The sequence below is a fragment of the Poecilia latipinna genome, unplaced genomic scaffold (genome assembly GCF_001443285.1).
Source record: "Poecilia latipinna isolate Pla-1442-1.1 unplaced genomic scaffold, P_latipinna-1.0 Scaffold187, whole genome shotgun sequence".
Classification (NCBI taxonomy): domain Eukaryota; kingdom Metazoa; phylum Chordata; class Actinopteri; order Cyprinodontiformes; family Poeciliidae; genus Poecilia; species Poecilia latipinna.
Window position 1 is genome coordinate 331,331 of NW_015112803.1, and position 26,688 is coordinate 358,018.

At 39.7% G+C, this 26,688-nt stretch overlaps 1 protein-coding gene across 2 annotated transcripts in view; it reads left to right on the top strand.

The window, feature by feature from the left end:
* The first annotated feature begins 277 nt into the window (after positions 1 to 277).
* lrch2 (leucine-rich repeats and calponin homology (CH) domain containing 2) overlaps positions 278 to 26,688 on the top strand; it is a 44,761-nt gene continuing 18,350 nt past the window's right edge. The window contains exons 1-17 of one of the 2 annotated variants that reach the window (XM_015030617.1): positions 279 to 793; positions 10,631 to 10,775; positions 10,988 to 11,114; positions 11,215 to 11,320; positions 13,762 to 13,898; positions 14,101 to 14,231; positions 14,329 to 14,416; positions 16,334 to 16,430; positions 16,557 to 16,654; positions 16,763 to 16,830; positions 21,231 to 21,335; positions 22,202 to 22,270; positions 22,630 to 22,692; positions 23,021 to 23,069; positions 23,172 to 23,312; positions 24,330 to 24,380; positions 24,460 to 24,523. In XM_015030617.1, coding sequence (XP_014886103.1) covers positions 532 to 793; positions 10,631 to 10,775; positions 10,988 to 11,114; positions 11,215 to 11,320; positions 13,762 to 13,898; positions 14,101 to 14,231; positions 14,329 to 14,416; positions 16,334 to 16,430; positions 16,557 to 16,654; positions 16,763 to 16,830; positions 21,231 to 21,335; positions 22,202 to 22,270; positions 22,630 to 22,692; positions 23,021 to 23,069; positions 23,172 to 23,312; positions 24,330 to 24,380; positions 24,460 to 24,523 — 1,801 coding nt within the window. In that variant the 5' untranslated portion in view covers positions 279 to 531. Of the gene's footprint in view, positions 794 to 10,630; positions 10,776 to 10,987; positions 11,115 to 11,214; positions 11,321 to 13,761; positions 13,899 to 14,100; positions 14,232 to 14,328; positions 14,417 to 16,333; positions 16,431 to 16,556; positions 16,655 to 16,762; positions 16,831 to 21,230; positions 21,336 to 22,201; positions 22,271 to 22,629; positions 22,693 to 23,020; positions 23,070 to 23,171; positions 23,313 to 24,329; positions 24,381 to 24,459; positions 24,524 to 26,688 lie in introns of both variants that reach the window. The other variant, XM_015030618.1, reaches the window with a different exon arrangement.

A 26,688-nucleotide genomic window follows, 5' to 3' on the forward strand; every position in this document is an offset into this window, starting at 1 on the left:
TATATATATATATATATATATATATATATATATATATATATATATATAATTTTCAACTTCACAAGATAAACTGAAAATAAACTCGTGGTTTTGGTTGTAATATGGATAAAGCAAAAGTAAAGATTAATGTAATTTTGTTTAGAGGGATAAGACGCATTTCGACAGAAAATTATTTTTAAATGTTATTTTGAAACAGGACGTAACATGATCACCCACTGTCGTGGAAAATGTGACTGATTCCTGCCTCCTGCAGTGCTCTGCTTCCTCTAAAACCAGGCGGCAAAAAGGGGGTTAAAGCCTAAAATGGCTACCACACCCCCCTCCTCTTCCGCATCATCCTCCTCCTTCTCCTCTTCATCCTCATCATCACCAGCAGCAACAGCAGCAGCATCATCATCACCTCCGAAGCCCATCCCCTAGCGTCGGTCCGGGGAACGCACCCTGCATGCGCAGGGGCGGAGAAACTGCCGCTGTGCGCTCGTATTATTCTACGAGTAATTTCTCCTTTTTTTTTTTTTTGTTTTTACGAAAATGGCGTCTGGTCAGGGAGGTGTAGGAGCTGTCACTGCTCTACAAAACCATGACTGCCCCAGCGGACCCCACTGGAGCCCGGGTGTCAACCAGTACCACCACCAACAGCAGCACCACCAGCAGCAGCAGCAGCACCACACTGCCCGCAGCCTGGACCGGGCTCTGGAAGATGCCGTGAGCTCAGGGATCCTGAACCTGAGCGGCAGGAAGCTGAGGGAGTACCCGGGGATCAACTACGATCTCACCGATACGACACAAGCAGGTGAGTCGCTGTTCTGGAGCCTGCGGATCCAAATCAGAGCGGTGGGAGGGTCATGAACGCAGCATGCTCGCTTTGTGCGTGGGTTTCTGCTCCCCTTTTTTTTATATTTTTTATTCTTGGATAGGGGCGCAGCCTCTAAATGGGGGAAGCTGGACTGACTTGTGTTAAACCTTAACATCTTCGTTGTATTTACCGTCCAGTGGGTCATATATCAGACCTCTGCGCTCCTCCGCGGACTCTGTTGAGTGCCTTCCCCCCGACGCCAGTAGCTTTCATTATTATATCTCCCCTGGAGACATGAATGAGACGGCAGGCGCACCCAACAAGCAGGCGCTTGTGCAGCGCTTTGGACTGAAGGCTCAGTTCATTTTGCACCAGGAAGCAAATTATGAATGAACCAAGTTACACATTCCTAGCACGCTTCGTATCCTTTGTGCGATGCATGTGGCACTGAGGGTGCTTCTTCGTTTTGGGCAGACAAAAGATGAAGGGTACTCAGAGCCTCACCCCTCTGGCTGCCTGCATGCCTTTGCTGATATAGATCCATAAATTTTTAGAATGTGCCAAACAGAAAGAGGGGAGCTGGTCTGACTTTATATTTTCTCTAGGCTTGTTCATTAATGGTTTCTGCCTGAAAGGTGACCTTATGCTGCAGTCAGGTCAGTCAGTAGGTCAGTCACGTTCTCTTATTGCTGTGTTAGTAGAGCCATAGCACACATACTAAGTTTTACTTGGCATTCAGGGTTTGCACTGGGCTTCTGTAGCGCTGCACATGAGAGCCTGACGGGAATGAGATTCTCAAGGTAGGATAACCTTGAGTAAAAATACCTAGATTTCATGGTGTTTAGTCAGAGATTTATCAACAATTTGCATAATACAATCTAATAGGTTTGGTTTTCAAACAAAAAAGCTGAATTTATTCCTAATTATGTTATCTGTAAGTAGAGATGGGCCAATAGAAAATGGATAATTTTTCGTCTGATTGATTGATTCATTGACTTTTTCAGTTGGTGGTAAAATTTGCATTATAAATGTAGACAAACAGAAATTAAATTTAAAAGTATTGACATAAATTAGAGCCTGGAAAGTGTAAGATAAAGTGCACGGTTTCTTTTTACTGTACCAAATACAAATACTTTGACGTCATTTTGATCACCTCTGCTCAAACACGGAAAAAAATCTCATTAAATAAGCAAAACTTAAGATAGTCTTCATGAAAATGTTTATTACAAAACATTGTCAGTCTTTATCCTTGTTATCCAGAAGACGCTGACTCTCACAGTGAATGTCTCGTCCTCTGATGTGTCCACCTGCCATATGGCGACACTTTATCATCAGCGGCTTATTCCTCTGACGAGCCCCTGGCCTGCGTTACACCCCTCTGCCCCAGGGAGTTTGTCGAAGCAGGGTTTTTTTTTTTTTTTTAATGACACATCTGAAGTCAAAAGAAGCACCAGAAGCTGTATAAAAAATAATGAGCTTCTGACGAGAGCAGGAAAATTAGCTTCAAGATTTAGTGAAATATCTCTTTTTATTCAGAGGCTCCGATTGGCTTTGTTAACTATTTCTCATTCCAGATTGGAACAAGAAGAGAGAATAAAGTGACTCTCAAAGGCCTGCATTTTGTCTAAAACGCTGGGTGTTTTGTTCACCATGCTGTTGTAACAATGAGCTCATTTTGATCTAAATCCAGACTTATGATTGTCATCTGTTATCTCCAGAGCATGGCATATTCCAGGTATGAAAATCAGAGATATAAACAGACATTTTCACGCCTGTAAAGCCTCTGCTTTCCATAGAGCCTAATCCAGCGACAGAGAAAACTGCTGTGTCTTTACTTTCATTTCATGTCAGCGTGTGTCGGTGCTCTGAATAAAGGGTTGTGCCAGAGGGAAGTCACACTTTCACTTGCACAAAGACATCAACGCCGCCCTGTATGTCAGCAACAAAAGGTGTTACATGCCTGCATTTCAGACTAACTGATGAAAGAAACTCGTTTGCATCTAATCTGAGAGAAGTGATCGCTTTAATTGTTCTCCATCTGCAAACAAACACGTTGCTCTTAAAAATGAATTGCTTTAACTTCAGGTCCTCTTTCAACAGCTGTAATATGCGTCTGTTTAACCTTAACTCTATTATGACGTGTTTTGTTTTACTTTAAAACATGGCTGCTCCAGAAACTAACAGGCGACCTCTGTAGGTCAGCCTATCAGCTGGAGCGGAGAGGCTATCTGACACATGAGTGCCTGTTTGCTGTGCGCAACTAGCAGTTTGTTGCCACTCAGTTTGTTTTCCCATGAGAAAAAGCAGCAGCTCTCTGTGACGCTGCCCTCAGCTTGTGCTGTGGTGCAGGACAGCAACACAACAAACAGGCCAGATATTCAGGTTAACAGAACAAGCTTACACTGCTTTGATGCAGCATTATGATGAATCACAATTGTCACTGCATGTACAATGTTGGTATTAAGAAGAATGGAAAAAATGAAGAGCCCACTCCTCTGAACCCCATTGAAAACCTCCTGGTTATTCCACCAAATGTTGATTGCTGAACTGAGTTAAAACATTAGTTTTGTTGTTTCTAAGTTAATATGAACTTGTTCTCTCTGCGTTATTTGAGGTGTGAAAGCGCTGCGTCTTTTTTTTGTGTTATTTTGACTATCATTTTCTGCAAATAAATACTTAATTTTGCTTGGAATTTCAGAGACATGTTGTCAGTAGTTCATAGAATAAAAGAACAATGTTCATTTTACTCAAACATTTACCTATAAAGAGGGAAATCAGAGAAACTGGTCATTTTAAGTGCTCTCTTAATTTTCTCCAGAGCTGTGTTTGGTTGGATGGCCTTTTACTGGCTTTGATCCAGATGCTAAACATTATAAAGAGTTTTGTGAGTTTACACAACCACCTAGCACAAAGAGTGCTGGGGAGTTTGTTTTAGTCTACAGTTGGATAGAGAGCATCTGTAGACATCAATTTTCAAGCCTTTACCACATATTCCAGCACATAAATATGTTTTGATATGAACCGTCTCTTTATGATTGTAAGACTTTAAGTCTTTTGTCTCTAACAAGTTTTCTGTTAGTATTGCCTGTACTTGGCTTCATCCAACTTCCCTCCAACTTTGATCAAATTTGTGTTGTGCACATCTGATAACTACAAAGGAAACAGACTGACTGCACAATTATACACCATTTTGTGTTGGTCTGTCACATCAAAATCCAATAAAAACATTAAAGTTGGTGATTGTGACACAACAAAATGCGAAACGTACTTTTTCCCGACTGACGGAGAGTGAGGTGCATGGTTTGCATTCAAGTTTATAGAGTAGAACAAATGCCAAGTAGTACATTATTAAATGCACAGTATATAACTAAAAATGGCTTATGATAGAGATTGTTGTTTGGGTAACACTTTATTTGAAGGAGTGTGCATAATACTGTCATAAACATGACATAACATCTGTCATGAACATGAAGGAGTCTTCATGAATGTCTATGACTATTAATGGAAGTTTTAGTACAACTTTGCATTAAAAGTGTCATTATTGGCAGAGTGACACTTCATGATAACAGTCAAACATTAATGAAGACTCCTTCATGTTCATGACAGGTGATATGTTTATGACAGTATTATGCAAATAAAGTGTTACCTTAGTTTGTAAACAGAATCCTTCTACATTTAGAAAACCTCTCAGCCTCCTTTTATATGCCAAGGTTTTAAAATTAAACCAATAGTGAAATGAATGGGAACGAATTAGGAAGAGTGTGATTTTTTTTTTTTTAATCATCAAATGAGGGAGTTTGCTTCAGGGGTTTCACAGCTACAACAACATGTTTTGTTGAAACAGATGTGCTTAGCTTATGTACCTTTAATTAGTGTGGAGTGAACAGAGTAAGTCCCACAATGTGTCGTCACCACATTCCTGAGATCTTGGAATCTTGAAGTTTGACCTCTGCACAAGGTCACGAACCAGGCCAAATTCCTTAATTTAATAATCAACCCATGCAAACACTGTGAGGGCCTCTTATCTGCAAACAAAAGAATAAAAAAGGCCGAGCCGTAACACAGGGCTCTGGGAAACCTGGCTGCTAAAAACACAACAGGATTCAGTCGAGGGTTTAATCTTCAGGACTCATTCTGAGAGTTATAACTTCAGGTACTGCTTTTGTTTTCAGAACTGAACTTATTTTAGAAATATAAGCAATTATTTTTTTTATAGGTATAGATAGTAAATTGTTCAGTTGAGATTTTTTTATTACAAATTAAAATAATATCACGTTTTGTATTTGCGGTGGACTGGCGACCTGTAAAGGGTGTCTGCCGCCTCTCGCCCACTGACCCTGAGCTACCAAGCTAGTTGTTTTTTTTTTTTATACTGACATCAAAATTTAACCATATTCCATTAGTCTTCAGATGAGTGGTCCTTTAGTCAGCAGTGACTTCATATGTTGTATTATTTACAGCGCTTGAGGCAGAAAAATCATATTTCAAGAGCTTGTTGGAGAAGAAAATCTAAAATATACCTTTGTTTTAGACCTTGGTGTAACATTTCATTAATGGCTCTCATGTTACAGCAGCTCTGATTGATTCTATCGTCTCAACGACAGGAGGAGTATTGAGGTCATGGTAATATATTACAGAGCTAACCTGTGCACTGGTCGACTGATAAACAAACCACTAAATGTTTAAAAATGATCTGACATTGATGAGTGAGAACCATTACGGAAAGATTAGACAAAGAGTGAATAAGTGTCATTGCTTTTACTTGCGTTTGACGCGAGTCTCATGTATCCAGCCATAAATCCTGGCTTTTAATCAGTCATATTGGTGACAGATGGTCTGTTGATTTTTTTTGCCCAAAAATAAACAGAAACATTAGAATTTTACTGTCAGAACAAATAAATAATAACAGATCCACCATTTTTCCAATTCAATTAAAAAATGTTTAGAACGAGACGCAGTTTCTTTGGCATCGGTATTTTACGTCTTCTTTATGTATGAAGCATTTCAAGTTCAGATTCTTAAAAGAACTAGCTCATTTTACATGTGAAAAATTATTTATTGATTATATTATTGATAAAAACTGCAATGATAAAACCAGTTGCAGTAATTCCATGGTTCCTCCTCTATCATCTATTCTATTCCATCCAAAAGGCTGAATACCTTGTTGGCATGCAAAATGTGCATTAAGTTTCTTAGAATAAACCAGCTGATAGTTAATGCGTGGCAAGCTGTTCTTTGCGATATTAAAAGTGGGACAAGACGCAGTATTCTTGTAGTTCTTATGGCTACCGTAGCTGCAACTCTGCAGATCTACAAGTAGGTGCTTCTGTTCCTTTAAGTTTTGAGTGAGCTACTCATGCATGGTCACATAATCCCTTTACAGTCCTCGCACACTTTCAGGAAAGCATTGCAGCTGATGAATAATAAAGATTTTGCACAAGTGCTGCTGTGACAGTCTGCTAAATGTTTTGAATTGGGCTGGATTCGGAGACATGTGGGAATTGGTGTTCTTAGTCTGCAGAGTTTCGTGTTCAGCCTATATTTTATTCCTTCACATGCCCTCGAGCGCTTACAGACTCTGGATTAGAGAAAAGATGAAAATCTAGAAACGGCCTGAAGGCAGCTAAATATTTTACGAAGTGTGCTTGAAGTATTTGATCTGGACATGAACCAAGTTAATGTGTGACTAACACAACAAATGGAATATTTTCAGTCAGATGGATATTTATTTTACACTTTGTCAGTCAACCGGACCACAAAATGAGACCTATTTTGGATTCTTATGATTTAAACTATAGTCCCTCGAACTGATTTCTGCTTTAAAGAATCTGTAAAAAGTAAGCAGTCCAGTGTTAACCAATCAAATGTGTGTTTTGCTTGTATTCCTGTCTTTGACTGTGGTTCTTTTGATGCATTAAAAAGTCTGTTTTTTGTGTTTGTGCAAATGTGTTTTTATGAATGCCAAACTGTGTTTTAATAAACACACTAAGTGTTGAACCATCAGAGAACTGACCAGATGAAATCCAGAGTCCTTAAAACGTCTAACCACTGAGGTACGCAGCTGTATTTTCTTCCAGTTCTTACTGTTCTTACTGTGTGCATGATACGTGGAAACACCCACTCCACAGTGAGTGAACGTGCTAATAAGCAATACACGGCATCCTGAAGGTTCATCATTTTTTTGAGCAGCCCCCTGACACAGTGGCCCCATAGACAAAGACCCATATTACCAGTAGGAACAAAAGCAACTGGATACCAGAGAGACAGGCTGGTCACTTCTGCTGTAGGGTCCTGACAATTAACCACAGGTTAATTATTCTGTTTCTTTCCGTTAGGAAGTTTGTGCCTTCACTGTTCAATATTAATCTGTTACCTCTTCCTAATCCCTTTTTAGGTACTTCATAAAAAAGTAATGCTTGTTGTCATTTAGCTTCCTTTAAACCTTGATAGGATATCTCTTAGTGGAGATTCTGCTGTGTCACAGGAAGGAAGGGTATTATCTGCACTCCCAACCCTAATGAATGTATTGCCGATGCAGCGTAAAGGGTGCAGCGGAGTGGATCCGTGATGGAGTGCTCCTCTGCCTCATAGGCTTTGTCCTGTGGGAGCTCTGAGCAAACCAGCAGGTGGATTAAAGACCCGCTGCGGCCTGCAGATGGTGCACAGTCTGGAAAAGGAGGAGACAGAAACGCGCGTACAAAAGACCCCTGAATCCCTCCTCCCGTATCGTGCTATCATCAGCCCTCATGATTCCAGTGCTAAGCAGGAATCCCCAGTTGTGGGGCAGGTGGATAGTCTGTGTACAGCTGCGTTACATCATCACAATGAGAGCCTCAGGGAGAGGCTGCAGCCACTCTTAATGGAGAGCGAGCGTACCCCATGACCTCCCATTAGGTGTTCCTCCCTGTGGTAATTTCTGTTTCCTTTAAGCTCTTCACTTGCTTTGTCTTTGCTCTACTGACTGCGCCATCGCTCGCTTCTTCCTTCTGCTCACCGGTTGCTGTTAAGAGTTCAGGTCTGAGAGGTCTGTGAATATATTCGCTGTTAATTAGTGGTGAGGGTTTCTAAATTGATCAAATCTTGTTAAAAAGTGAAGCGAATCCAAACCAAACTAGAGCGGTTGCTTTTAGCGCACACAGCCTGATTGTCTAATAAAGTGGTAACCACATGTAATGACTGGTTTTAAGACGATGGGAGCGCTGCAGTCTTTACTCGTTCAGTAGAAAGGATGGGGGTCTTCTGTGTGGTGGGACAGAATAATTGAAAGCTCTCTGTTTATCTGAGGCCACGCAGCTCTTTGCAGAGGGTTTCTAATTATCTTGTCAGCCGGAGATAATTCAGAAAATAAGATTGTTCACGCGCTTGTGCACTTGTGCACTTGCGCACACGCACACGCACCCAAACCCACACTTCTACCCATTAAATCAATGTTTATTGGAAGGTGAATGGAAGGAATCCTGTTTGGATGGATGCTGCTGTAAATGGAAACAAGTTATTTGTGTATGTACAAGACTGTTTATGGAAATATCTTAGGTGATTTGGGAACCTTGAGAAACAACACAGGCAGCAGAATAATTTTCTATTTAATATGGTGGTATTTACATGATTTATTCTATATCTCACCCGATGACTGTTTCCCTCACACCTATGACCCTGCAAAGATAAGAGGGCATATAGACAATGACTGGAAGGAAACATAAATTAGCTTATTCTTCAAACCAACTATCTGTTCTTCACTTTTACACAAGGACTGAACTGAGTTTAATAAAATTGATTAAGCACTGGGAATGGCTTGAATACTGGTATCAAGGTTTAAATTCCTTCAAAGACGAGGTCAGAGAATTGTAGTAATATATAAATATATATGCTAGCTTGCTAGCTTATTAGCTAACTATTGTTTTAAGATGATTGCTTGCAGTGTATGGCAGCCCGCACACACACAATCCTACTACTATTATGACTACTATATAATTATTGAATATCACTGGATATAAAGTGGAGGACAATTTGAGTTATCTTAACTCAAATTGTTTGTGTCACAAGTGGAGCTGATGTGAATTCCACAGTATCTTGAGCCTTGAAATGCTAATTTAAAAAAAGGACACAGTGATTTGTAAATGTCTCTTTAATCGGCATTATTAGCTTGTTAAAATTCAGTTTCGTTTGTTTTTCTCTGCCTGTGTTACCAAAATGAAACTGCAGTGGCTTAAACATTTACTTTATGTTATTATGATAAGGTTCAGTCAGCATATGAAGATTACTGGCTTATTTAATCTAATGCAAAGCAATCTGGAGTTGCAAAATCAGCTGACTAACAACAATCTTCTCTCTCATGCACAGCTTCCCACAACACATATTCTCTAATTTAGCCATCACGGAGGGAGCTTGTTTCCTTCTGCAGATCTGCTGACTCAAATTGATGATTTTTATCTTCTTAAAGGAGCAAAACCTACTGCAGACTGCAGGAGGTTCTTCCTTTAATGCTTGTGAGAGTGAGCAAAAATAAATTAATATCAGCAATCACCTCTCTATTACCTGTACTTAAAGGCAACACATCAAACAGCCCTGTCAGATCTGACCAGGCCATTTGACTTAATCCTACTGGGATTGGATTGTAGACCCACTATCTCCATTGCAGCATTACAGGTAACAGCAGCAGCTCAGCCTCAGGCCTCAAATGTAAAACAGATGTGCAGGAATACAGTTTTTAAAGTATTGTTTTTGTAGAATGTGGTTCATTGATATATGCATTATTTTTTTCAGTTCTACTTTTCTTTGCAGTCGTTAGCATTGTGTATGGTGTTTACATACATCCTTTGCTAGCATAAATATACTAGTTTTGTCTACTATTTTTGTTGTACAACAAACAACTTCAACAAATTGATTTTAATTTTATCCACAGCAGACATATTCTCCATAAAACAGTTTAAAATGATACACAGAGTAAAATATTTACATACATACGAGAAAATGATCGGATTAATTTCCCTTTGCTATTACCATTTGACATTACATACTTTTCTAGCTGCCGACAAGGTTCTTGAAGAGTTGTAGCTGAATATTAGAGAATATTTCTTGCCAGAAACTGAAGAGCTCATTTAAGTGATTTCATTTCTGACACTGATCTAGCTTTCTGGCACACTGGTCTGCTGCGTAAAGTTTGCACGTTCTTCCTGTGCTTGCTTGGGTTCTCTCAGTTCTCACAGTCCAAACTAACTGGTCTTTCCAAATTGGACTGGTGATCTGCTTAGAATACCTTGCCTCTTTCCCAGTAACCGCTACAGGCAGGCACCAACCCCCAGTTACTCTGCAAGACTGAGCTGATGTAGCCAATTGATGGACTGATGGATGTGCAATCTATGGGTTGCACATAAACATTATGGGTTGGGCTCTGTTTACTGTCAGACAGGCGCTTTAAGCAAATTGAACGTTATGATTAAGAAGAAAGGCCTCCAATTTCTTTAGCTTTACCACAAATGATCAACTCAACAGTACACAATAGACCTGCTGCTTTCCAACAAAGAAAAAGACTTCAGCTCCAGTCTAAGGCTGTGAGCCTCCCAGGTCAATGATAGAAGCGCTGACATGTTACAGCCGTAGCAGCACTCAGACAGTCAAAGCTTCAGACTCCTCTGTAATTTTAGACCATTGTTCGATGAAGCAGACATGTTAGCCACTGCTCTGTCACAGAGATGTATTGATCTGTCTTTCTACCTCGTGGCCTCTTGGGTTTAAATCAAACACTAGGGATGCTGCCTGAACCATAAAAGGGCTTTTATGGGTATCCTACCTCTGCATGTTGGAAGTAAACACTTTCTCTGTTTCTGTCTGTAGATCTATCCAAGAATCATCTGGCAGAGATCCCCCCAGAGGTCTGTCTCTTTGCCCCACTTGAATCACTCAACCTCTACCACAACTGCATCAAATCCATCCCTGAAGCCATTATCAATCTGCAGATGCTGACTTATCTTGACATCAGGTGAGCCATGAGTTTCTATTATTGCATTCAGTCGAAGTAAGAGCTAATGTTTTGCAGCTTTATGTGTACGTAGAGGTGCTTGTTCTGCTTTTTTGCGCACAAACAAGCCCGCACGAACAGGAGACAATTCCTCTTTTTATGCTGAAACTCAATTCCCAGTACCTCTATGCTCAGTTCTGATATGTAGGTCAATGTTTTATCTTCCTCCACAGCCGAAATCTCCTGTCGGTTCTACCAAAATACCTGTTCAATCTCCCCCTCAAAGTCCTGCTTGTGAGCAACAACAAGCTGGTATCCATCCCTGAAGAGATTGGCAAGGCCAAAGAGTTGATGGAGCTGGTGAGCATTGCGTAGGCATCGGTGCATTTGACCCGATGACGTGATGCACGTTGACAGTTAAGAGTATTTCTGCTTTCCCACATTTTTCCTCCGCTTCCAGGACGTGAGCTGCAACGAGATCCAGGTCCTGCCAGCACAGGTGGGGAGGCTCCAAGCCTTACGTGAACTCAACATCAGGAAGAACTGTCTTCACATGCTGCCCGAGGGTCAGTGATCACTTTGCGATGCTCTGTTGGTGTCTCACCGTGCAGCTCTTACAGAGTTACGGCTGCGTAGTGGGAGCACCGCGTTGTGGATTTTGGCAAGCGTGGCTGACCTTCTTAGAGCCAAAAAACACTTGGCTGGGAGCATTTGTTTTGTGTTTCCTGTCATGTCTGCTGTCTGTTCTCTTTTGCAATCCCTCTTTCAATTTCTAAACTTGATTCATAGTTGTGTGACCAATTAAAAATTTGATTTGTGTGACATAAGTCATAACTCAAGAGGAATGCAACTTGTTAAAATAATTTTACATTTTACGGATGAATGAGCGAGAATCTGATTGAGTGGATAGTAAATCTACTTTCTGACAGAGTTTAGTTGGAAGCCAGCTTGGTTATTTTTATAGGCAGGTTCGCTCATGAAAAGCTGTCAGAAAGTAATTAAAACTGTCATGAAATGGAAAGCACTGTGAAAAGAATGTCATTGGATCAAACGACATCAAACGGGTTTGGCACCTCAGTCCCCGGGACTCCTTTAAAAAACATCCTCCTCGCAGTTTCCCTAGAACCAAGACCAGAATGAACTAAACTGTTACTGGAGTGTTGAAATAGTTTAACTGGATCCCATATTCGTTCGTAACAAAACACAAATTCATTCCCTTTTCATGTATGTCAATTAGTCTAATACTTTAAACATTCCCTGATTTTCTACACCAGGCCCTACATTACAGGAAGTCAAGTTTTATTTTCTTTTTCTACTTCTTACTGTTGAATCAGCTCTAACAAGGATCTACAAGACAGTGTTGTTTCTACAGGGAGTTGAAATGTTAATATTATTGAGAATATGTATATTTAACAAGATCTGGCCACCATCTGTAGGTGCAGTGATGATACGGAAAGTTGATTCCAGCTTCCTGCAACATGTTGAAAGTCTTAGAAATAAATTTGTAATCAAGCATTTTAAAGGTAGAGGCTACAGGACCAAATCCATGCGGTTTGATGTGACTGCAGTTCCACATATTATCCAGAAGTTTAAGGTCAACAGGACTGCAGCCACCCTCCCTGGTAATCGATTTGCTCAGCAGGGGGCCCTATCGACTTTTTTTAAACACCAGCTACATTCAGCAGGCAAGCCTCCTTCTACCAGGTCCATTGTGTTTGTTTTTCCTTGCATTTCCTCTGTCTTTTTTTTATTAATCAAAATAAATTTAGATTGAAGGAATTGTTCTCAGCCACTGCTGACACAGCCGTAAGCAGACTATTATATAAAAACCCATTAAGATCGATCGCAATAAACGCATCTGTTGCCTTTTAAGACCTGCATATCAACCGTTTCCACTGGTTTACTTTGGTGATGCAACCTGAGACGTCGTCAGTGTTGAAATATCTGCATTTGGTGAGACATAAAGATTTTTGAGAACAAACGATTTTACAGCCTGGGCTCTATTAGGTTGTGAAATGCTTTTAAAACGTCTGTGTGGCTTCAGTAATTTCCCATGATGCATCATGGTAAAAGCAACTCAGGCTCCTAAATGCCTTAGAAAAGAGAAATGAGGTTTATTAGGTTGGAGAAAGTTAGAAAATGTCCTCTAAAGAGGGTTAAATCCACCAGGGTTCATATTTAGTCAGAATTTATTTGGATAATTAAGGGTTGTACTTACACTCCTCCACGTTTGTGATTTTTGTTAAACATAAAGACTGTTAAAACTAACCACAACATTCAACTCTAAAGAGGTGGGTTTTTAGTCTAGGCTCAGTTTTTCGGCTGTTTTTCAGTTTTCTGGAAGCTTGTTCCAGGTTTGTGGAGCACAGAAGCTGAATGCTGCTTCTCCATGTTTTGGTTTTGGTTCTGGTGATGCAGAGCAGAACCAGAACCAGAAGATCTGAGAGGTCTGGAAGGTTGCTATTGCAACCTTCCAACTTTAATGTGTTTTGGTGTTTCAGTGACTTATAAACAACAGGATTTTGTTTAGTGAGAGTCAGTGAGAGGATTTTTGAATCCTCTCACTGATTCAAAAATCAGTGAGAGGATTTTTGAATCCTCTCACTGGATTCAAAAATCCAGTGAGATTCAAAAATCTCACTGGATAGGCTGCGGTAGCTGATATAACACAAGGTCTCATCAGACAGAGATGAAGAGAAAAACATCGGTGTCTTTAAGTTGTCAGTCTAGCTCTGAACTTGCAAAAAAAAAATAAACTTGAACTTGAACTTGCAAAAAAAAATAAAAATAAAAATCTCCAGTGAGATTCAAAAATCCAGTGAGATTTTTGAATCCACTGGATTCAAAAATCCAGTGGATTTTTGAATCCAATGGATTCGACGTAGCGAACGTTCTGAAACGTTCGCTACGTTTCAGAACGTAGCGAACTGAAAAGCGGGTTCGCTACGTTCCTGTCACCTCTGTACATTCTGCTGTTTGTGTCAGGGTGTCATTTTTTCCTTTTCAGAGCTGGCAGATCTTCCTCTCATCCGACTTGACTTCTCCTGCAATAAGATCACAGAGATTCCTCCAGCTTTCAGGAAACTCAGGCAGCTGGAGTACATCATCCTGGACAACAATCCTATGCAGTCTCCTCCTGCACAGGTGTGTCATTTCACTCCAGCGTCGTGTTTGTGCTCATGTACGAAGTAAGACGCGCTTATGTTTACCTGTAAACATCTAACAAGAATGAAATGAACCTGATGCAAGAGCACCATCTAGTGGTTGAGAGGAGATCATTCCCTCTGCATTGGGAGCGGCAGGCTCACAGTGAGCTGAGTTGAGTTTTGGATTTTCTGCGTTTCAGATTTGCCTTAAGGGCAAAGTGCACATCTTCAAGTACTTGAACATCCAGGCTTGTAGGACGGACAAGAAGCCAGACACCCTGGACCTCCCGACGCTCAGCAAACGATGTCTTCCACAGCCCCTCACTGACAGGCAACAACAGATTCATCATTATGTTGTATTATATGTATCCAAACCTAATTAGTAGTTTATTCTTTTAACATTTTCAATCTGTTTTGTGTATTTCCAGCATGGAAGATTTTTATCCCAGTAAGAATCATGGGCCTGACTCTGGAATTGGTAGTGACAATGGTGACAAGAGGCTGTCTACTACAGAGGTCAGAGTTCAAACACATTGATGGGCGATGGTCGTGGTTATTATAAGATAAAAACAGGAGTCTCAAACAGCCTTAAGTTTCTTTCTATTTTTTAAGAATCAAAAATAAATTCACATACCAATTTTCCTCCTTGTAGGAAATCTTGAAAATCTTTTCTCATTGTCCTTTAACTTAATAATGCACAACTTCATTGATCTATCACATAAAATCCCAATAAAATACGTTGAACTTTGTGGCTGGAACATGACAAAATGTGGGAAAAGTGCAATGCACATTTTGCAAGGCACTTTAGGACTACAGTGTTTTACTCTGATGTCAAAGGTTTGTTGTTCTCACTTGGTTTGTTGTTTTCATGGTTACAATAATTAACGGAAAAACCCCTAGGCTGCGGTAGCTGATATAACACAAGGTCTCATCAGACAGAGATGAAGAGAAAAACATCGGTGTCTTTAAGTTGTCAGTCTAGCTCTGAACTTGCAAAAATAAAACCACCAGGCACAGAAATATTGAAGCAAAAAAATGGAAGGTGGTAATTAAAATGAACCACCAGAGGGTAAAAAGGAAATAATAGAGACGTCAAACGTCAGTTGCACAACATGCACCGTTAAAATCAGAAGTTTACATGCATTATATGAAAAGACATCTGCGTTTTTTTGACGCTGTCTGACATGAAATCAGATAAAATGCTTCCTGTTTTTGATAATTTAGGATTACCAAGGATTACAATAATGAGAAGGCAATTTTTTTATTACTTTCTTCAAGATCAAACATTTAAATACACTCTAAAAAATCCCAGAGAGGAACATTCATTGGTCCCAAATGAGCTTATCAACCCAAAAACTAAAACTAAAGACCTGGTGAAGACTCTGGCTGAAGATGATAAGAATGTGTAATTATCCTCAGTGAAACGAGTCCCGTCCTTCTGCCAGGAAGGAGCCATTACTTCAAAATAAACATAAAAAAGGAACAGATTCATGTTTGAAAATGCACACAGGGACAAAGACCGTCATTTCTGGACAGACAGGAAGTAAAGGCTTGGGTGCAAATGTGTTTTCCAAATGGACAACGACCCAAAGCAAACAGCCAAACTAGTTACAAAGTGGCACAAAGGTTACAAAGTCAGTGTTATGGAGCAGACATCACAAAGCCCTGATCTCAGTCCTAATGAAAAATTATGTGCAAAGCTGAAAAGTCGTGTGCGACTCGAGCAAGGCAGCCTACCAACATGGCCGACACCAGTTCTGTCAGGAGGAATGGGCCAAAATTCCTGCCAACTATTGTGAGAAGCTATTTGGAGAAAATATTCCAAATCATACAGTTTAAGGGCAAAGATACCAAATACTAAGCAAGTTTGTTTGCATTTTGACTTTGAAGAAAGTAATAAAAATTGCCTTACAAATTCTCTCATTACTCTGGGATTTAGCAAATAGAAAAACAATATTGGTAATTCAGCTAAACCTGGAAAACTTCATTGATTTCACATCAGTTAGTGTGGAAAAAAATGCATATGTGTCTTTGTATGTCGTGTCAGCAAACGCCAGGTTTCAACGGTGTATGACTACAACGCTGCGTGGAGAAACGGCAGATGGCAGCGGAAAATATTTACTGGAATAATAAAATGAATCAGAGCAGACAGGAGAGATTGTGGAGGGAATCAAACCACATGTAACCCACCTGTTGGTAATGTCTCAGTTTGTGCCTCGGAGCGCAGGAACTGCAACATGTCAAAGGCAGCGTAGCACAGACGTCTGTTAGTGATTGATGGAGGTTAAGACAAATAAATACGTTATATATAGAAAGTAAAAGGAATCTTTACGTTGTGTCATTTCCACGCTAACGCATGTTCTGTATTGCATCGCCAGCAACAAAAACGTCATTTCTAATGAGGCTGTTTTTGTTTCTGAATGTCGTCCGCAGCCCTCAGACGACGACACCGTCAGCCTCCACTCACAGGTCTCAGAGACGGCCCGCGCCGACGCTCTGTCCCTGCTCTCCAAAATGGACTCCTGCAAAGGTTACCCAAAATAAGTATCACACATTCCCTTTGACAGCAATAGCAGAGACACATGGGGGTTGTAGAATGAAGTGCCTAAAATGTGACAGTTGTGTGACGAACGCGGATGCTTCCTCCCTCTATCAGATCAGGATCTGTATGACTTTATAGAGCCCAACCCCGACGAGGATCCTGCTCTGTTAGAGAATGACGGGCAGCAAAGCAGCCATGTGTCTTGTATAAAGGTACCGCTGTCTGTTTGTGTTTTCTTCGAGATCTTAAAAAAAAAAGAAAGAAATCGAGAAGTTTTGCTGTCCGGACCCTCATGCAGTGTTGCTTTGGGTGTGTTTCAGGAGCTGGAGAAAGTTTTAAACATGTCCCAACAATGTAAAGATAAAGACAGCTGGAAGGAGGAGTCCGGGTGAGTTTGATCCCTCAACTCTCTTATTCAGCAAATGAGCACGCACCGCTTTTACGTGAAAACTGCTGGGGCTCGCTGGAAACAACAAATGCCTAAAACGTCAGTGACTCACTGCCTGTGGATGCAGGCTTACAGGACGGCACAACATCTGTTCTTTTTTTTAAATCTTTATTACTCATTGAAACTTCACATAAAGTGATGGCAAGAAGAAAAAAATACATGTACAAAGAAAAAATAGCTGTGGCCTGAATTGTTTTAGTCATCCTGAGTCAGAACTCATTTCAGTTACATATGCAAGCCTTTTGGGGTATGGCTACCAAACCTTTCCACATTTTCCCATACCTTTCCATGCAAATTAGTGCATACTTGGTCATACTTGAAATTCAGCATCTGTGTGTAAAGTTTGGCTGCTTAGACTTTAATCTAAACTTTAACACTACACCTACAGCTGCAGGAGTATTTACCAGGGTTTCAGCTTCTGTGCTCTCTAGCCTTGTTTTTCGTATCCATGTTCCTAATATTTCCCAACAAACCTCTAAATCCTTCACAAACCAGCTGCATTCATACTGCGATGAACTGCAGCAGCGTTGGATTTTATTCTTTATTTAGCCTAGGAAATGTAGATAAAATAAACTTTTCTCATTTTTAGTACTCTTCTCATAATATTTAAAACCACTAAACAACTTCCTGTTGGTCTGCTTCTCAGAATCCCAATAAAATTCTTGAAAGTTTGTGATCATTACATAACGACAGTGAAAAAGTTAACTGATTTAGCAAAGCACTACGAATTGTAGCACCATTACAAAGAAAAAAAAAAAAACCCAGCATGTACAGATGCTGTGCAGCTGTTGTTTTGACATGCTGTAAACATTAGTGACTTATATAAAGAACTCTGAATCTGGAGTTTGATTCTGTTCTTTCCTGTTTTGATAAAAGTCAGATAGCTTTGTCCATGTAAACAATATGAACAGAGGGCTACAGGAGCTGAAACAGGCAAAGGACTGCAGGGAAGTTATTAAGCCCAACCTGATGAAAGGAAGCAGCAGATCAGAAAGGACTAAACATAAGTTTACTCACATGATATCTAAATGTCAAAACCTCTTAGAGCCTTACAAAGGAGACGAATTATGCTCTTCTGTTATTCCAAGATCTACAAGAAGTCGGGCAAAGGACGAAACTCTGGATAGACGCTGTATGTTGAATCTAAACAACACATGGCCAAATGCTTGCAGAGCAAAACTGGGAGTGTTCCAGTGAAACACTGGAGTGTGATCCGGCCATTGCATCCAGGTCACTGGCCAAAACAGAAGCACATGCAGACTTCATTAGGAAATTCATTTACATAAACTGGTTTTAAAGCATCCAAAAGACACAATTTTTTTTTTTTTTACAAAAATCAAGTCATCGTCATGTGTTGTGTCTGCAAAGTATTCCATGGCAGAAAGCAGGAAAAATAAACAATGTGTTGGCTGAAGTTCAGAAAACGATATTAAAAACAGAAATAAATTGTTTGAACTTGAACTTAAGCTTTGAATCAGCGTGCTGGCCTGAGTTGGGATGCGTTGGGATGTTTGCGTTCGTGCACACGACAGAGGGACTTCAGGTCCAGTTACCTTTCTGGGAGGGCCTTTTAAATTAAAGTAAGAAAAAGAAACGTGAAACCGCTTTCTGCACGTTGCAGCACGACCTCTGCTAAGGGTTCAGATCCAGGACAAACCCATTACATTTGGCAGAAAATGCTTCTAATGGTGCATCATCAGTGATCAACTGGTGAGCAGCCAGTTATTGTTAATTTTACAGAAATCATATTGTTTTCAAAACTACTTAGCAGATTGTCTTTATGTTTTCATGCTAAAAGTTTATCATGCAACATTTTCAATATTTATTGCGACTATAAAAGGTGTCAATCTTGCAGGTGAAAAATTACGTAAGACCCAACCATTTCGTGCAAATTCATTTATTCACGTGGGGAAAAAAACGCTCCTGTTGAGCAACACTGGCTTGTTATAGAGTCACTGGAGCCAGAAGTGTTGGCAGAACTGCTGCTGATACTTTGTTCAATTTCCATTGATATTTTCATTTCTGAGTGGTGCATCTCTTGTCCTCTGACTTTGGCTCTAATCAGTGAGACTGGAACCAAAATACAGTTAAAATATGCACGCTTAAAAACATTTAATCAAGACTTTAAGTCGGACTAAATGTTTCCTGTTTTAGACCAGTCACTAGAATAAAAATAATATTAGAAAATTGAAAGGGAGAACTTTACAGCACTCCTCAGATTCAGAACTTTACATATGTAGAGAAGAGAATGCCTGGGTAGCGTCAGCACATGTTATAATCTCATTAAATCTAATTATATTTGATAACTCTCAAATCTATCACAAGTTTGTCTTTCTGAAGGGAACAGTTTCTTTGTGTGGGAGCCTAAACTGTGCACTTCATGAAAGGAATGAGAGGAAACTACTATGACGATATTAACTCTCAATTCAGTGATTATATTGGATCTAATCGCTAAAAGAATTAGCAATTAAACTATTAGTCACACCAAGAATGCTGGAGAAGGATTGTTTACGTTTTATTTAGCTAATACAGTTTTAACCTTATCAAAAAAATCTCTGTCTGAATTAGCTTTGGCAAAGGTTTTCAAAACAATTCGCCTGGGGAGGAGGGCCTCCGTGGTCTCGACACGGGCGTTGAAGGATTTGATCATTAGGCAGTTCCTCTTTTTGAGAACCTAGTTGGACGTAATCCAGAAACAGTCCTTCTGTGAATAAAAACACCCAGCTGCATTGAAGACAAGAGGGTCAAACTCGCTTGTTAACTCAGCTGGGCGTACTTCCCGGTTGGTGCGTCTCATCTGGACAGAGCCAAAATGTCCATCCCTGTTTCTCTCTTCACTATCTCACGTTCCTCTCCGCTGCACTCAGACTCAACTTCCAGAAGTCAGAGAGAGTTTGTGACACATCTGCCTTTGATAACCGTGAGGAACAACTGAGCGCATTTTGTTTCAGAGATCGTGTGTTTACGGTTTGAGAGGACAGGTGCTTCTCAACACACAAGATAAGAAAACCAATCTGGAGACAGAGTAGTCCTTCATGAAGAGCTTAACTCTTGTATTCACATGCTTTTTAATTCTAGTGAAAAGGTGTTAAAGAATTTATTATGACAACTTTATAATCTTTGCAATCTCAAGAGTCTATCAAACCTCGGAGGCATTCGCAGAACAGTTGGATTCAAACTGAGATAAACCAAACACAGACGGTCCCTGTAAGCTCTTTGAAAAGGGTTTTAGTTCAGTGTTTTCTGCCCCTGTCAGTGTTGGGAGGAGTTTATATCTCAAGGCATCGGCCAGAAATTCAAAGCTCAGGCAAAGATGGGTCTTTCAAATTGACAATAACTCCAAAAATACAGCCATGTTAGCTGCAAAGTGGTTTATGGAGTGACCATCACAAATCTCAAGATCTCACCTAGAAAACTAGTGTCACAACAAATGTCTTCTCTGAGCAGTCGACCGATGCGAAAGGGAAGTTTCTGCCTCCACTTTGGCTGGGAAAATGGTTTTCCACTTGACCTTGTTGGATCAGGGAGAGTTCCTCTGTGTCACTCAAAGTTTGATTTGCAGATTGAATTAACTCCGGTAGTTTTCTGGTGTTATTTTCAAAGTTGTGGACAGAAGCGATATTTTGGATTTTTCAGCATTCAAAAGCAAATTTAGATGCTCAAGATGAATCCACACTGCGTCAAAAGCGACATGTAGAAACTGAAATGCTTGTGCAATCGAGCTGACAACATGAAAGTGGAGGGAGGGATTTTTATTGCATTTTCATTTGTTTAGATATGGCTTAAAGCAAGACAACCTTGCTTTCTTTATACTTTGGCCCTTTGTCTGCTGCACTAGGGTTGGAGTAATGGGAATAAACAGAACCAGGCAAGTGTAACTACACATTGTTTTTTAAAACATGTTTATTCTTGCTCTCTCTTGATGTTTATATATCCTGCAGTAGTTTCAGACGCATGAACGTTTACTCAAATAAACTTGAATAAAACCCAGATTATAAGGATAAACGCTTACAATCCCAGTTCTCTAGTGGCCTTGACGGTGTCTTCTCATTTGATCGTCTGGTTCAGATATAGATTGCGCGCTCCAGCTTCTGCAGCTGCCAGTTTAATTTAATGTGGCGGTTTGGCTTCCTTTATGTACACACAACCCCACGTATTGCTGATATTAACAAATGCAACCTGCAGCGAGGCAGTCATGTGAAGTCCTCCTGACTTACGAAACCGTACATTAGATGGCTAAACGCAGAATGAGTTAATTTAATAATTCAGGCCCAGAATTGCGTGTTTTTAAAGTTTGCAATACAGATTTTAATGTAAACTCGAAGCTCGTCTCCTCACAGTTCTGATAAGGACCAGCTTGCTGAGGAAGAGGATGATGAGCTGAAAGAAGTGCTGGATCTGAGGAAGATCGCTGTGCAGCTTCTGCAGCAGGAACAGCAGAACAGGTGGGTGGGAGTCGCCGTGACGACACACATGGCAGATCTTCATCGTTTTTTTGTAAACCTACATTTCTACTCTCTTCCTTGCTCCTCGCTCTACTTTATGTTGCAAGCAGGTGCGTATAGATGAGGTTGAGGTTGTAGCACAAAGGTGATAAAGAATATTCTTCTCTCTTGAACCTTTTAAAGGGGCAGTATTGTGAGTTTTCCAGGCTCATAGTGCCTTTATATGGCATAATCAAGTAACTATGTTTCCTTCATTTGTTATCAAAATGTTATATAAGTTTTACTTCCTGATTTAACGCCCTCAAATTAGGCCTCTGTCTCTTTAAAAACTCCTGCTCTTTCAGAAACTCAGATTTTTAGTGAAAGTTAGAGTTAACAGGAGGATGGATGGAGCTAAACGTTAGAAGCGTCAAAATAATTCAGGGAAAATCTCTAAACACGCTCACAGAAATACAGGTGAAAAGTATAATAATGTGACTTGAACATTTGTGTGTACAGACTATCCATTCTGACTGAACGTCTGTTATTTAACAAAAACAAAATAAATCTCAGAGTTCAGATGTTTGCAGAGGTACCGCCTAAGAATATTCAAAACAATGTTTCACATCTGTTTCATGCAAAGAAATGTATTTATTTCTATTGCTCTATCACAAGAAATAACTTTTAAGAAATCCATTAAAGTGTGCTTGTATCAAGCCAAAGTGTTTTGGTGTCATTCTGTCTCTGATCACTCTGGCCGATATTTCCCCTCGTTTCCCCAAACATTGCTGCATCATTTCTATCTCTTTCGTTTGTCTCCTCTCTTCCTACTTCTGATGTTCCTCTACTTCTCTCTTCCTTCTGCTTCGGCTTGTTTGATGTCTTAGACGACGGTCCTTAATTTGCAGAGCAGAGAGTTTGATCCACCGGCGGAGGGTGACTGGCAGGGCACACAGGTACGCAGGTTATTCCCTCTTAATCGTTCACAGCCGGCTTGCATGTCACTCTTGCCAAGGAGTGTCTCCTCGCGGCGGTTGTATCTGAATTGTTGTGATGTGAATCAGTGCCATTGTTAAAAGAAACATTACACAAAGGTGGCATTATCACTTTCACTCTTTAGGTGCTGTCCCATGTTGCTCAAGTTTCCAGCGAATATCCGGCAGTGTGTATTTTAAGCCATTTGGAAAAGCATTGTGTCATTGCCAATGAATTACCGGAGTTGCATCGTTTCATAAGAGCACGGCTGTTTTACCAGTTTACTTGCGAAGTAAACTAGCATAAGTTTAAGTATGCATGTGCTTGTTTTTCTTTGCAGGTTTCTGAGTCACTCAGGGAGCTCCAGCAGCAAACCGAGGCCCCCACCTCAGGCTGCTCGAAGGTACGAGTCACAGTCGGCCAGAAAAGCCACAAATCCACCGCGTGAAGTTTACTCATCTTAAAGGGAAGCGGCTGATTTTATCCAACCAAAAACAGATAAAAATGAATAAAATATTACAAGAAAAGACAAAATAAATGCAGGATCGAAGCTGAAATTGTCTCAGATTTGATTCAAGGCTGATCGCACAACTAATCAGCACAATGTTGATGTTTTAATTTCTTATCAAAGCCTCGATCAGGTTAATCTGTTACGCCTCCTGTGATGTTTTCTATTCTGTTGGATGAGTGAAAAGGTTTTTGTTTAATGTTATTCGTACTGTTTTTTTCAGCGCCTCTCTGGATGAAGGAAGTAGCGGCGCTTCAGTGCTGAGTGGGCAGGTACAGAGAGATCTTACGCACAATTATACCAAAATTCACGCACTTCTGTCTGTTTTGGTCCGACAGCGGGAGAGATTTAAATGTTAACTTTGTGTGTTTCAGCCTTCCTCCTCCTGCTCCTTTGATGGGAGCTTGAAATCAGAACAGTCAGACTGCGATCCAAAGTGGCCCGAAGTTCCTCCCGTCCTCAACCAGAACGAAGACCGCAGGCGGAACAAGTACCTGAGGAAGGACTACCTGAAGGTGTGGCCATGCAACAGCATCCAGTTACCTACACCTGTCTTTACAAGGCTGGCTGAATCTTCCTAGTATTTTGTCATGGTCGTGTGATTTCAGTCACTGTGCTTAATTAATTAACGTGCATCTTCTCAACAGCACGCTGTCATGTAGTAGTTACAGCATCTCTTCCCATCTAGTAACAAAAGCATGCAAAGATGTCACATATTAGATTATTTTTGTGTACTAGCGGAATATCACATGGACAATTTTAGGAAAAGCCAACCTTTAGCTTGAATATTTAGTATTTATTTAAAAACTGCAATCTCTGGAGAGTGATGTTTATGTTTTCTGCCAATCGGAGTTGGAAAAAGGATTTGTATTTACAGTTTTTATTCCCTCTCATTGTATAAAAGTCACGTGACCCTCCTCCTGTTTTTTCTATCCTCCATTATCCCTTTACACTTTTCCTTCCTTCATTCCTTCCTTTATTTATTTTCTTAATTGCTTTTTTCATCGTGACTTTATTTCCTCTCTTGTGTCCTTTGTTCTCTCTCTTCATTCCTTCTTTCATTTTTTTCTTTAACGCTTCCATTCCCATTTCTTTCTACTTTTTTCTTGATTTCTTCCTCTCTAATGTTTTATTTTATTTCCCTGTGTTCTTGTTTTATTATTTCCTAGAAATATAAAAAAATGGCCCTTCTAAGTGTTTCTGCAGCACAGTGACCAAAGCACATGTCCAAATCAACACAGAAATATTACACCAGAATCAAAGTCAACCTTATCAGTGTATTTCCAAGAGTGGAAAGGAGATCAAAAGAAAATATTGGATCTAAAAACATTGTGCAAAGACAAATAGTTGTGGGATTTTTTTTACTTTACCAGATAAATGTCCTCATATTAAAGGTCGTAATTTTCTACTGTGGGAAATGATGTTACTGCAATAAAACGTATTACGTGTCTCCTCCTGTGCATATCAAATAGAGTTGTGGTAAAAAAGAAAATAAAAAACTAATCATAAAAATGTTTTGTTTTTCCTGACAGTACAAGTGTCAGAGCGCTCGTAAAAATTCCAGCGGTAATGAAGACTGTGAGGTGGGTTTGGTTGTCTGGTGTGTGCACATCCCCCCTAAAGCTTATCTATTCTGAGTCCAACTAACGTCTGTGTCCTTAGGAGGGTTTGCGCAACGCTGATTTCAGCACCACGTTGACAGTGTTTGGACTCAAACCAAGATCAGGTAATATAAAAGCGCTAAGCTCCTGCTGTGTTTAGCTTTTGCCTCAATTTTCCTTCTTTTTCTGTTTTTACTGCACTTGCAACTTGCAATTATATTGAATTATATAATTATAATTCAATTATAAACCCAACAGGGAGGGGGGAGTTTGCGTACTAGATGATGAATCTCTTGTCATGCAAATATAACAATAGCAGCTCATAGGTTCCAGATTGTAGGAACCATAAACATCTGCGTATTTTATTAAAATCTTATGTGACAGACCAACACAAGGTAGTACCTAATTGTGAAGTTGAAGGGTTTTTGAAAATACAAATCTTCAAAGTGTGGTGTGCACTTCTATTCAGGTATATTCCCATATATAAAATTATGTGCAACCTTCAAAAGCCGTCATTACCTGCTGCTTTCGGTTTTGCAGGTTTTGTGACTACTTGCCAAATTAATGACGCCTGTGTTTCCTCTTCAGCTTTGTCTGAAGACTTGTTGTATCTTTATATTATCTGCAAATATTCTAACTATGACAACAGCAAACCAAGCGAGAACAACCGTCCTTTGTAACCGAAGAAAAAACATTTTAGTCCCAAAGTGTCTGTCAAAACAATGCATTCCCCTTTCTCACATTTTGTCATCTTCTAGCCACAAAGTTCAAAGTATTTTACTGGAATTTTATTTGATATACCAACAAAGTATTGCATAATTATGAAGTGAATGGAAACATTTTTTTCAAAAGTGTCTACAAAAAGAAAATCTGAAAATGTGTATTTGTATTTACCTCCATTCTGTGTATAAGAATTGTTCTAAGTCCAAAGCTTCTCTTGAAAATTGGTGTCCAGTCTGACTGAGCTTGAGCTATTTTGCAAAGAGCAGCGTGCAAAATCTTGTCTCTGAATATGTAAATCTAAAAACAAAAAAGTGCACAAAGTAGATTTACGTGGTTGAACTGAATTTTATTTAATGTCTGACACAGATGCAGACACTTTCCACATGTTGAAATTTTTGAAAACTGTAACTGTCAGTTACAATTTATTTTGGTATAAAACAATAAATAAATAAATCCAATGAAATAGTTTGTGGCTCTGACATGACATTTGAATTTATGGGGTATGAATTTTGTAATAAATCATACCCCGCAAAGATTAATGGGAAATGTAAAAGCAAACAGTTTTAGTTATCATCTGTAGAGATCAACGTTTGAACAATAAGTGCAGAGTGAAAGTGTCGAAGCACAGACTCTGGTTTATTTCATTGGTACCTGAAGCAAAAATGAGGCGGCATTTCTCTGGAAGTGGGAAGGGTTTTCTGTGGAATTTTTTTATTTTATTTTGCTCCTTCTCTCAATATCAGATTACAAATACATCATATCTTTACTGCTTTTGTGAGTCATACAGTAGTTCAAGTGCATTAGCAAGTATTTGTTCCTCTTATTTGTACAAGCAGACATGTTACCACAGAAAAGCTTCAAAAACTCTTAAATCACAACACAAACCTCTGCAAACAACCACAGCTGACATCCAAACTTGAAGTGGTGACAAGTTAATTCGGTTACAACATTTAGTTTGTTTATGCTATGAAACTGTTTAATGTGTTTACAAATGGGGTCCAACCGACTCCACACACGCAAAACTTGTATAATTTGCCACAGTCCTCCACGCAAAAGGGTTAAAGTCACAGTATTTAGGTGAATGTTTTGAAAAGCGGCACTTCCTGTCTGTCCCAAAACAGACAGGAAGTATTTATTTTGGAGCTCATGAGCTCTTTAAACTGTCATCAGAGAATCGCGCTCCAACCGATTAATGTGTGATCCGGTTCTACTTCAGTTGTGAGCTTCTCCATTACGGTCTGTTCCTCTGTACTGTGCCTGTGCCTTTGGGATCACGTAGCATTTCCGTACGACTCTCCGATGATGTTTGCAGCAACACTCACCAAGTAAGAACCTAGAGGTTCAAATGAACCCAGATATTTCATTTTGTCTTATTACTGGCCCAAACATAATGAAAAAAAAATTCAGATCAGCTGATTATTTTGCTACACATCTATCTATCTATCTATCTATCTATCTATCTATCTATCTATCTATCTATCTATCTATCTATCTATCTATCTATCTATATATCTATCTATCTATCTATCTATCTATCTATCTATCTATCTATCTATCTATCTATCTA